Source organism: Pecten maximus, chromosome 6, assembly GCF_902652985.1.
Source record: "Pecten maximus chromosome 6, xPecMax1.1, whole genome shotgun sequence".
Lineage (NCBI taxonomy): Eukaryota > Metazoa > Mollusca > Bivalvia > Pectinida > Pectinidae > Pecten > Pecten maximus.
Window position 1 is genome coordinate 20079350 of NC_047020.1, and position 12892 is coordinate 20092241.

The following is a 12892-nucleotide window of genomic DNA, read 5'->3' on the forward strand; positions in this document are numbered from 1 at the left end:
GTGTGAATTAGACACCTTAAATAATTAGTATAGTGCATTGAGAAATCCGGAATTGAAGGATCATTGGATCGTAGAGTCATTGTATATTCGGTAATTATCTAGATACATATATAAGCATTTGTATATACATGCATATATGTACATCAGTTTATCAGTAATCTACAGTATACCAGGCCCATGGTTTCATCAACATTCCATAACTTTAGAAATCCTTACTTTAAATTGCATTTGTCCATTGGAAAGAATTATTGGACTTTAATAAGGAGAAAATCTTAGCTATGGAAATTTCCTTAAATTCCTTAATGCTTTTCTAGATGGGAAATTTTAAGTTAAGGTATACGTATTTCCTTAAGTTGACGGATTACCTTCAAGTAAGTTAATGGATTTAATTTCCTTAAAGTAAGTTATGGAACGTTGACGAAACCAGGATCTGGTAGTTTAATTACATCATCACTTAATAAAATCTGTCGGTCATTATGATGTCCAAATTCTCCTGAAATGATGAAGGATCAACTCAATGTGTCTAGGTGCCATGCATGCTGTACAGGTTTATTCCACTTAGTCCACTTTCTAATTTGATAACAAATTTTGTCTCAAGGTGGAAGGGGAATATATGGGGGGGCGGTGCACGTGGCTACCTCAACAAACTTCAGAACTCTAGATAAACACACATAACTCTAGATAGACAGAGTGGAAAAAAAAAATCACAACTCCAGATGGACTCTAAAAATGAAGATGGGCACTAGTACTATATAACAGTAACTAAGTAACCTCAAAAATGAAGATAGACATTTATCAACCCCAGGAATATAGATGAAAGATTTAGCCAACCTCATAACTCTAGATGGACACTGTTACATGCGAGGGGTTCTTCTCAAAAAGTCAGCTTTAGGTGGTGATATAGGCTAATCGATCAATGCTCAGGTCATAGACATGGATAGGCAGCTGGGATGCATTGGACATCTGAACTGTTTCAGATCTGGTTTCTAGAACATATCTGACCATATAGTCATCACATGTACAGCTCACAGCCAGTGGTCATTATAGCTAAGCCAGTAGATAAATAACTAATGCAATCTGGGGTGAAAATCTGAACTGTGTGGTTTGATCCCTACCCAGGACAGTGATTCTTGTGAAGCTCATGCAGTGATCAGGGGCACAGGTACTTGGGGTCAGGAACTAAAGTTATAATGGAATTGTCTAATTTTAATTTGTAACACACATTTCATGTCTATTTATGCACCGATACAACATTGGAATCGATTATAAAGCGCTTTTTAAAAAAACACCCCTTTCTGGTTTAATAACAACCAGAAATGGGTGTTTTTTTAAAAAGCGCTTTATAATCGATTCCAATGTTGTATCGGTGCATAAATAGACATGAAATGATGTTACAAATTAAAATTAGACAATTCCATTATAACTTTAGTTCCTGACCCCAAGTACCTGTGATCAGGGGCTGCCTCTCTATGCTGTCAAAGTGGTACTTATAATTACTGTCCCTGAAACTTTACCCCAGCAACTCTGAATAGAATGTGGCAGGTCTTTTGTATTTCTGTATATAGTGTTCAGTTAGTTATCGGTTGGTTAATTGCTGGCATAGTTTTACATTACTTTTACAATGTTACAGACATGTGCTCAGTCAATGCTGTTCAGTGACTCTTTATAATGCCACCAGAAAATAAATTTTTGTCCCAAAATGACCCAGCATGATCACCGCTGATAAATTAACAAACAAGCATTCTTTTGACCCAGGAAGATTTTTAGCCTCTCAAGGGTGATACAAATCACCATACCTCGTACATCATGCATGTATGGTACTTTATGTGATACAGGTCTTAGAATACATTGTATTGAAGCTAAGTAATACAATGCAAACAGGTGGTTCTTTTTCTTTTAAACCTTTTTCTGTTGATTTGACTTGGGTCATTTCCAACCATATAAGCCATAAATCTGACCATAATTTTGAACATTTATATTTATGTTATTGTTATGACGGTCATAGAATTATGATTTACAAAAACTATATTCAAGATATTAATATAAAACAACCCAAGATTATACTATATACCCTACTATCAGAATTAACGGTTTGTTATGATCTGCAAGTCAATGAATGTACCTATATATACACATTAACAAAACCTAACAACCAAGTTTTATTCTGTGGTCTGGAAATGGTTCAAGAATTTGGTAAACAATACTACAGATAACATATATGTGTATAATATACACAAATGTTCTGTAAATCCACATTGCTCACTGCTCAGTAGACAAACAAAGGGTGTACGTATGTTTGTAAATAAACCCTCACTCAATATTACGCAGAAATCTGGTATTGGTATTTAAACATACTGCTGATTGGTCAAGGATCCTGTCATTCATGGCTCTATAATAATAATTTTATCAGATTAATGTGTTTGATTTTAGCCAATATACAATGTATATAATACCTTGGTATACATGTTTATATAAATAATTATTTTGTAAAGTTAAAGGCAGGTAACTGCCTGCATGTAGTGAAAAGAGAAAGGGAGTACGACATCATTAAGTACTATTGAAGGTATATATTAGGTCAGCCAGGAATATTCCAGACATATTAGTGGATATTTGACCATCTGATGATCGTCCACCTCATGAAAGATAAGTCCCATCCATATTATATATAATTGACCAAATAAGAACAACAGTTAGAAAATTGGCATGTTAAGTCAATACAACAGTTTAATAAAAATGTAAGAGAGAGTGAGACTAGGGAAGACAGAGAAAAGATACCATCAGGGATGATTGTCTGTCCTCTGTGAGAAGGGATACCATCAGGGAAGGTTGTCTGTCCTCTGTGAGAAGGGATATCATCAGGGAAGGTTGTCTGTCCCCTGTGAGAAGGGATACCATCAGGGAAGGTTGTCTGTCCCCTGTGAGAAGGGATACCATCACAGAAGGTTGTCTGTCCTCTGTGAGAAGGGATACAATCAGGGAAAAGTTGTCTGTCCTCTGTGAGAAGGGATACCATCAAGGAAGGTTGTCTGTCCTCTGTGAGAAGGGATACCATCAAGGAAGGTTGTCTGTCCTCTGTGAGAAGGAATACCATCAGGGACAGTTGTCTGTCCTCTGTGTTGTCTGTCCTCTGTGAGAAGGGATACCATCAGGGATGATTGTCTGTCCTCTGTGAGAAGGGATGCCATCAGGGAAGGTTGTCTGTCCTCTGTGAGAAGGGATAACATCAAGGAAGGTTGTCAGTCCTCTGTGAGAAGGGATACCATCAAGGAAGGTTGTCTGTCCTCTGTGAGAAGGGGAGTTTGTCTGCTGTATGAGAAGGGAACCATGAGGGAAGGTTGTCTGTCCTCTGTGAGAAGGGATACCATCAGGGAATGTTGTCTGTCCTCTGTGAGAAGGGATACCATCAAGGAAGGTTGTCCTCTGTGAGAAGGGATACAATCAGGGAAAAGTTGTCTGTCCTCTGTGAGAAGGGATATCATCAGGGATGGTTGTATGTCCCCTGTGAGAAGGGATATCATCAGGGAAGGTTGTCTGTCTTCTGTGAGAAGGGATACCATCAAGGAAGGTTGTCTGTCCTCTGTGAGAAGGGATATCGATACCATCAGGGAAGGTTGTCTGTCCTCTGTGAGAAGGGATACCATCAAGGAAGGTTGTCTGTCCTCTGTGAGAAGGGATACCATCAGGGATGGTTGTCTGTCCCCTGTGAGAAGGGATATCATCAGGGAAGGTTGTCTGTCTTCTGTGAGAAGGGAACCATCAGGGAAGGTTGTCCGTCCTCTGTGAGAAGGGATATCATCAGGGAAGGTTGTCTGTCCTCTGTGAGAAGGGATACCATTAGGGAAGGTTGTCTGTCCTCTGCGAGAAGGGATACCATCAAGGAAGGTTGTCTGTCCTCTGTGAGAAGGGATACCATCAGGGACGGTTGTCTGTCCTCTGTGTTGTCTGTCCTCTGTGAGAAGGGAAACCATCAGGGATGATTGTCTGTCCTCTGTGAGAAGGGATACCATCAAGGAAGGTTGTCTGTCCTCTGTGAGAAGGGATACCATCAGGGATGGTTGTCTGTCCCCTGTGAGAAGGGATATCATCAGGGAAGGTTGTCTGTCTTCTGTGAGAAGGGAACCATCAGGGAAGGTTGTCCGTCCTCTGTGAGAAGGGATATCATCAGGGAAGGTTGTCTGTCCTCTGTGAGAAGGGATACCATTAGGGAAGGTTGTCTGTCCTCTGCGAGAAGGGATATCATCAAGGAAGGTTGTCTGTCCTCTGTGAGAAGGGATACCATCAGGGACGGTTGTCTGTCCTCTGTGTTGTCTGTCCTCTGTGAGAAGGGAAACCATCAGGGATGATTGTCTGTCCTCTGTGAGAAGGGATACCATCAGGGAAGGTTGTCTGTCCTCTGTGAGAAGGGATACCATCAAGGAAGGTTGTCTGTCCTCTGTGAGAAGGGATATCATCAGGGAAGGTTGTCTGTCTTCTGTGAGAAGGGATACCATCAGGGAATGTTGTCTGTCCTCTGAGAAGGGATACCATCAAGGAAGGTTGTCTGTCCTATGTGAGAAGGAATACAATCAGGGAAAAGTTGTCTGTCCTCTGTGAGAAGGGATACCATCAGGGAAGGTTGTCTGTCCTCTGTGAGAAGGGATACCATCAAGGAAGGTTGTCTGTCCTCTGTGAGAAGGGATACCATCAGGGATGATTGTCTGTCCTCTGTGAGAAGGGATGCCATCAGGGAAGGTTGTCTGTCCTCTGTGAGAAGGGATAACATCAAGGAAGGTTGTCAGTCCTCTGTGAGAAGGGATACCATCAAGGAAGGTTGTCTGTCCTCTGTGAGAAGGGGAGTTTGTCTGCTGTATGAGAAGGGAACCATGAGGGAAGGTTGTCTGTCCTCTGTGAGAAGGGATACCATCAGGGAATGTTGTCTGTCCTCTGTGAGAAGGGATACCATCAAGGAAGGTTGTCCTCTGTGAGAAGGGATACAATCAGGGAAAAGTTGTCTGTCCTCTGTGAGAAGGGATATCATCAGGGATGGTTGTATGTCCCCTGTGAGAAGGGATATCATCAGGGAAGGTTGTCTGTCTTCTGTGAGAAGGGATACCATCAAGGAAGGTTGTCTGTCCTCTGTGAGAAGGGATATCGATACCATCAGGGAAGGTTGTCTGTCCTCTGTGAGAAGGGATACCATCAAGGAAGGTTGTCTGTCCTCTGTGAGAAGGGATACCATCAGGGATGGTTGTCTGTCCCCTGTGAGAAGGGATATCATCAGGGAAGGTTGTCTGTCTTCTGTGAGAAGGGAACCATCAGGGAAGGTTGTCCGTCCTCTGTGAGAAGGGATATCATCAGGGAAGGTTGTCTGTCCTCTGTGAGAAGGGATACCATTAGGGAAGGTTGTCTGTCCTCTGCGAGAAGGGATACCATCAAGGAAGGTTGTCTGTCCTCTGTGAGAAGGGATACCATCAGGGACGGTTGTCTGTCCTCTGTGTTGTCTGTCCTCTGTGAGAAGGGAAACCATCAGGGATGATTGTCTGTCCTCTGTGAGAAGGGATACCATCAAGGAAGGTTGTCTGTCCTCTGTGAGAAGGGATACCATCAGGGATGGTTGTCTGTCCCCTGTGAGAAGGGATATCATCAGGGAAGGTTGTCTGTCTTCTGTGAGAAGGGAACCATCAGGGAAGGTTGTCCGTCCTCTGTGAGAAGGGATATCATCAGGGAAGGTTGTCTGTCCTCTGTGAGAAGGGATACCATTAGGGAAGGTTGTCTGTCCTCTGCGAGAAGGGATACCATCAAGGAAGGTTGTCTGTCCTCTGTGAGAAGGGATACCATCAGGGACGGTTGTCTGTCCTCTGTGTTGTCTGTCCTCTGTGAGAAGGGAAACCATCAGGGATGATTGTCTGTCCTCTGTGAGAAGGGATACCATCAGGGAAGGTTGTCTGTCCTCTGTGAGAAGGGATACCATCAAGGAAGGTTGTCTGTCCTCTGTGAGAAGGGATATCATCAGGGAAGGTTGTCTGTCTTCTGTGAGAAGGGATACCATCAGGGAATGTTGTCTGTCCTCTGAGAAGGGATACCATCAAGGAAGGTTGTCTGTCCTATGTGAGAAGGAATACAATCAGGGAAAAGTTGTCTGTCCTCTGTGAGAAGGGATACCATCAGGGAAGGTTGTCTGTCCTCTGTGAGAAGGGATACCATCAAGGAAGGTTGTCTGTCCTCTGTGAGAAGGGATACCATCAGGGAAGGTTGTCTGTCCCCTGTGAGAAGGGATACCATCAGGGAATGTTGTCTGTACTCTGTGAGAAGGGATACCATCAAGGAAGGTTGTCTGTCCTCTGTGAGAAGGGATATCGATACCATCAGGGAAGGTTGTCTGTCCTCTGTGAGAAGGGATATCATCAGGGAAGGTTGTCTGTCTTCTGTGAGAAGGGATACCATCAGGGGAGATTGTCTGTCCTCTGTGAGAAGGGATACTATCAGGGAAGGTTGTCTGTCCTCTGTGAGAAGGGATACCATCAGAGAAGGTTGTCTGTCCTCTGTGAGAAGGGATACCATCAGGGAATGTTGTCTGTCCTCTGTGAGAAGGGAACCATGAGGGAAGGTTGTCTGCTCAAAAAGAAAGGAGACTCATAGAATTGTGGACATATATAATGAAAGGAAGATAAAAAATTCAGTGATCTGAAGTCCTAAATAACAGATGGAACTGAAGAAGAGTTTCTTATCCTAAATTCAAAAAAAATCTTAGAAAAGTGCTTGGATTGCAGAATCTTATAAGAAATCAAATAAATTTTGGTTTCCTTTGATTTTGAATTGAGCAAAGAAACAGCTGTCTACCTTTCTTTTTGTCATCATTGTTTGTACATATAGTACTTGGTGCTCATTAGGAAATTTCAGTCTAAATTGGTGATTTTTTTTTTTATATAGTTTTTGGAAAAAAGGTGTTAAGAAACAAAAATGAAAACATTCCTGTACAAGCCATATCTGTAGTATGAGAATTACCACTATTACAGTTTTTATTATGAAATGGCACGTGCACCAAAGATATTCTGTTTTGGGATTAATATTTCTCTCATTGACTAGATTGCAAGTTTGCAGATTTTTGCTGAAAAAAAAAGTATCCTTGTTTTGGAAATTTATGGTAAACATTGTTCATGTTTCATGATCAGCAGAGTTCTTGTTTTAAAACATGAAGGTTTCTGTGTGAAACATTGTGTTTTATTTTGTTTTAAAGTTTTTAATATTATAATAACAGCGACCAAAAACAATTATTTCGGATATGTGTATATAGGCAATAATATAAATAACTTCCAATGGCATTGTACCAACCAAATCATATCAAGATTTTATTATAGTTAGATTTGATAGGTATAAACAATGACATATATATATGGCAAGAGGCCAATTTTTTACCATTGTGGGAAATATCAACCAACATATATAGTTACCTAATTATAATACATGTATATACATTGTATATTGATAAATTAATGGCCACTAGCTTTCACCAGTCTTGTGTGAAAATGAGATAATAATAATAAAATGAATAAATACCAGTCTTTTGTGAAAATGAAATAATGATTATGAAATAAATGAATAAAAACACATATATATATATGCAATATCTTTAATTATGTTTTTATTGAAAATTCTTTTAGCCATCGTGTCTGTACATACATTTTGATAAAGAAATACAGCTGAATGACAAAAGATTTGTAATTATTATGGGTGAATTAAAGATTTGAGAGGGCACTGAGCTGAAGATATCGGGTAAATGTGTACAAATTACATGTGTACAATATGCAGTATTTACGTAAGAAGATTGCAGTAAATATCCTAGGTATGTAATTAGCGTACCAGGATTGGTGGATAAGGGTCAGTCTTACAGTTGCTGCTTTACAGATTACTGTACAGCTCATGTGTTGCCTTGGGGCCAGTATTAATGTGCATGCATTTGTATGTACATCAGAACATCACCACTGTGCTGCATGAAATACATGTTTTCTAGTAATTGTCAGAAACTTGTTCCAGTATATATGGAACTTAAATTTAAAGTGTTCTGTTATTTACCGGATGAACTAAAGCAGAATAATGACTATTTATTTCTGTTAAAACATGATAAAATTATTCAGTAATAAATCATTTATATTAACTTATATATTTATACATTAAACATTTCCATTTAATAATAAAAGGTTTATTTGATAATTATAAATACATTTTCAGAATGTTAGATTTGTTACATGACAAATCTTAACAATATAATTACAAAGCACTGATCATCATGACATTTCTGTTGATAGAATCAATCTTTACAAGAAAACATGAATTTAATGTAAACTTGATATTAAAAGAATGATATTACCCAGAATTCATTTTATATCACATAATTGGCTTTTTTGATTCTGTCACTAGTGTGATATAGCAAGGAGCATGTTACTGGCTGTCCCAGTCAGAAATCAGTTGTGGGTCATTATATAGACAGTGATATGTATGTATAATGTGACGTCAAGAATTGTGATCGACACAGCAAAATGGCATGTCTACACTTGATTAAGTCCTCCACATTTTGACTTCAAATAACAGCCTGTATGAAACTTGTCTAAAAGTTTTTGCTCTCATTGGCTTGCAAAAATAAAAACTTCTAAAACTTGTTTCATAATATTATCTCATGAAATGAACACGCATTTTAGATCTTATAAGATATACACACAGCTGAAAACTTAGTGATAACTTTCTCCATTGTCACCTGTTGTCATTTTTCCATACCATTTGCAAAACTTATTTGTAACTTAGTGTGTGGATATGTCATAATGAATTACAGATTGAGGTTGAACCCCATATTAATATTCCATTTATGGTTATGGCCAGTTATGGCCCTTTGCACATAGGAAATTTTGGTTAACCTGTTTTCCAGACTTTTTTTCACTATCGCTACATCAATTGGTTACTGGGTACATGGATTAATTATATTAGATTACAGATCAATTTTGAACCCTGTGTCAAAATTCCATTTTTTGCTTGCAATTGAGTATTGGCCCTTTGCAGTGTTTGCATTATTTACTACTTTCCTGACATTTTTCACTACTAATTACCACATCATTTTGTAATAGATCCATTTTTTCTTTACTGGAGTTATCATATATATAGTCCTTTGTACACCGGTAATTATCACAATTAATAATTTTTCATCGTTTTTTTTACTGCTACTGCACATACCTGCCACATCAAATTGAATCTTTATTTGTGGCTTTTTCAGAAAACAGAAAGCATGATTATTTTCATGTGATGACTAAATAAGTGGGCACAGGTATCCCATCCATATCTGTGGGCTACTAGTAATAGATGTATATTATACAATATGTCATTAACATTGGCTCTGTCTTACCATATACATAATACATTATATTTTTTCATTAAAATATGATTAATGTTATGTTATTTTGATGTTATTAATTGTTACAAAGGACTTGATAGTATTCCATTGTTTCCAGGAGCATTCATAATATCTGCCTGTATATTATTTAATTAATTCTAAAGAAACAGGTAAGATTACCGGAGACAGGTGCTTTGACATATTTAAGCTAAGAAATGGGTCGGCTTGTATTGTCTTGGTTGTGTCCTTTGGCAAGACACTTTCCCTTATTGATCTGGACGGCATGCAACAGGCCTCCAATATGTTGTTGAGTGAGATAGTCACTAACTACTACAAGGAGACCCCGCCTCAAAATAATGGGGCAATTTTATAAACCAAGCAAACAAACAACAAAACCCTTGTTCACAAGATTCAAATGTGTGGTAAATGTATGTCAGTTCTGGGAGGCTGCAGTATATGATTGTGCAGTTCTTATAGCGCTGAATTTATTCCTACTTTATAGTGTTACCTCACTGAAGCCAACTACCAAAGACATCCAGCAGGACACGCACATCACCTGGTCACATTATATAGGAAAAGGGCAAACCAGCTATAGTCGTCCCACTCCCTAAAATTCTCAATGACGGATTTTTGTCATTTCTTTAATTACCTTTCAAATTTAAGAAAGAAAACAAATTCTTTTGATTAGTTGCAAAGAAGTATTTGTTTATTTCATTTGGTCAAAATGTTGTATAAAATACATCAGGAATGGTAAGAATCCTTCCAGCCTTATAAAGCTGTTCAAAGATGTTTTGTACTCAGGTTGTGCAGCTTCTGGAATTGAAATCATCAATTCTTTCAGTCAGAAATCATGGTTCTGTGAAAAAAATTAAATCATAATTTATCAACCATGTTAATTCTTCCAAAATTTTAAAATTGATTTATTTTAATACAACTGATACTTTTAAAGGAATCAAACCAGGGATAAATAAACTGAAATCTTATACATGCATGTACATGTATGACACAGGTTGTAGATCTAGAGCAGCTGTTCTTTATTACTGATACAGACATATTAAATTAAAATATCAATTCAGATTAAGGATTATGAAATATCTAGTATTACACAATGTGTACTGGCCAGTGCAATGTCATGTATGTTATGGCTGGAGAGCTTTACAGTATCATGATATGATTTACACATCAGATACCTATACAGCTGATTCCCATGTTCCCATGCCTGTGTATTAATTTAAACACATGTCAGAGGTGACCGCTGCCTCCTTCAGGCCTGTATTAATTTATCATAAACATTGTCCAAAAAAATTATGAAATTGTAGCTGCTAATATTACATGTCTGCTTTGCTCTCCATAGTATGTACAGAGCCAAGGTTTTAAAGATTTCTAAATATTACCTTCATGTGTTATGGTCTTAATCAATATTTATTTAACATTTTGCACCAGAGGGGTGTTGCCAGTGCTCAGAAAATGAAACTTATATTTTTTTTTTATTACATCATTGTGTATATAAAGATGACAGTGACATCCTTCATGCAGTTATGTATAACATATATTTGTATACGGCATCTTATTGGTCGAATTAAGGTTCTTCTACAATGATTGATAGGGTTAAATATTAAAATTACTTCCCTGGAATTCTGCTCTGGGGTTCCTTCAGATTGAAACCGTCTCTACCAGTATTTGGTTAACAATGTTACTATGTACAATGCATACACCACAAGATCTTATTTAACTTTATGACTATACCAAATTTTGCTTAATTCCATGGAGTTACAATTTAGAAGACTACCACTTTACAATACTAATTTGAATATTAAAAAAGTTTGTTTGGTTGTTGCTCTGGGTCATTTTGAGGCAGGTTGTACATGTAGTAGCTGGTGATTATCTCAATGAACAACATATGGGAGGCCCATCACATGCTATCCAGACCAAGTAGGGTAAAGTGTCTTGCCCAAGGACACAACCATATCAGTGCAGATAGGTCAGTTTCAGCTTCCTGAGAAACCAAGATCACCACGGTTAGAGATTATTGTATCACTCACCTGGGATCTTCAGGGGCCGCGGTGGCCGAGTGGTTAAGGTGTACCGACACTTTAATACTAGCCCTCCACCACTGGGTTGCGAGTTCGAAACCTACGTGGGGCAGTTGCCAGGTACTGACCGTAGGCCAGTGGTTTTTCTCCGGGTACTCCGGCTTTCCTCCACCTCCAAAACCTGGCACGTCCTTAAATGACCCTGGCTGTTAATAGGACGTTAAACAAAAACAAACCAAACAAACCTGGGATCTTCACCTGAGGTAACACAGGCTGGCACTCTAATCAAATAGTCTATCATAGCTCCCATGTCATAAAGTACAACTTAAGTAATAATTACAGCTTAAATGTTACTTTAATAAGAATTATCATCAGCTCTGATCAGCAGATGAGTATTTTAAGTTTTGTGATACCTTTTTTAGTTTGTGCATTTGATTTTGTTTTACAGCCTTGTGATTTGAATTACAGCCTTGTGATTTGATTTTGTTTTACAGCCTTGTGATTTAATTTTGTTTTAAGCCTTGTGATTTGATTTTGTTTTACAGCCTTGTGATTTGATTTTGTTTTACAGCCTTGCTGATCCTGATCAACATGAGAAATGTCAAATGGGCAGCCAAAGTACAGGTGATCATCACTGCCAGTAAACTCATCGCTCTCTTTATCGTCATAATCATTGGATTTATCTATATTGGAAACGGTTAGTATGAACACTTCCTCTTTTCTGTATACCATTACAAAGCATGAAATACATTCGTGATTTTCTGTATTTCTCAAATTCAGATCTGCATTGTTTTTAAATACCTTATTACCCTTTTATCTATGTATTTTCAGGTGAAGTTGAAAATTTTGAGGAGCCTTTCGAGGGTTCAGATTACAGTGTCGGTGCTATAGCTATCTCCTTCTACTCTGGATTCTGGGCATACAGTGGCTGGTAAGTCAGTCTGCACGGCTACTAGAAATGTCAGGAGGACATATAGTCACAAGTTTTTCCACCTTAAAGAGGTTCGTTTTGTATTGAGGTAGAAACCACAGTCATAATATTTCATTTTTTTTTCATGTAATAATTAAAGAATTGGACATGTTTGTAATTCCTTTTGATTTTCAGAAAATTGAAAATTGTTCTAATTGGGTATTCCAATCCTGAAATACACTGAAGTTGGAGGCTAGGTGATCAGATGTCAAAGTTCAAACCAAGTTCATATGATAAAACAATGTTACACTATATACAATACTCATTTTTTTAAAATGGAAAAATTCAAACCAGATCTCAATGAAAGACAAATTCAATACACAAAAAAGGTGTTTCTTGTTTTGCATCGTGGATTAGGAACAACATCTTTATTGAAGCATTTGCAGCATCTTCATGGAAGCATGTACAGCACCTTCATAGAAGCATTTACAGCATCTTCATTGAAACATTAATATATATGTACACTATCTTCATTGAAACATTAATATATATGTACACTATCTTCATTGAAACATTTACAGTATCTTCATT

The 12892-nt window shown here is 38.0% G+C and overlaps 1 protein-coding gene across 1 annotated transcript in view; it reads left to right on the top strand.

Moving 5' to 3' along the window:
* Positions 1-12892, top strand: part of LOC117329192 (large neutral amino acids transporter small subunit 2-like) — a 40775-nt gene that overhangs the window by 12110 nt on the left and 15773 nt on the right. Inside the window, exons 2-3 of the mRNA XM_033887001.1 lie at positions 11963-12088; positions 12223-12322. Of these exons, the coding sequence (XP_033742892.1) occupies positions 11963-12088; positions 12223-12322 (226 nt within the window). The remainder of the gene's footprint in view (positions 1-11962; positions 12089-12222; positions 12323-12892) is intronic.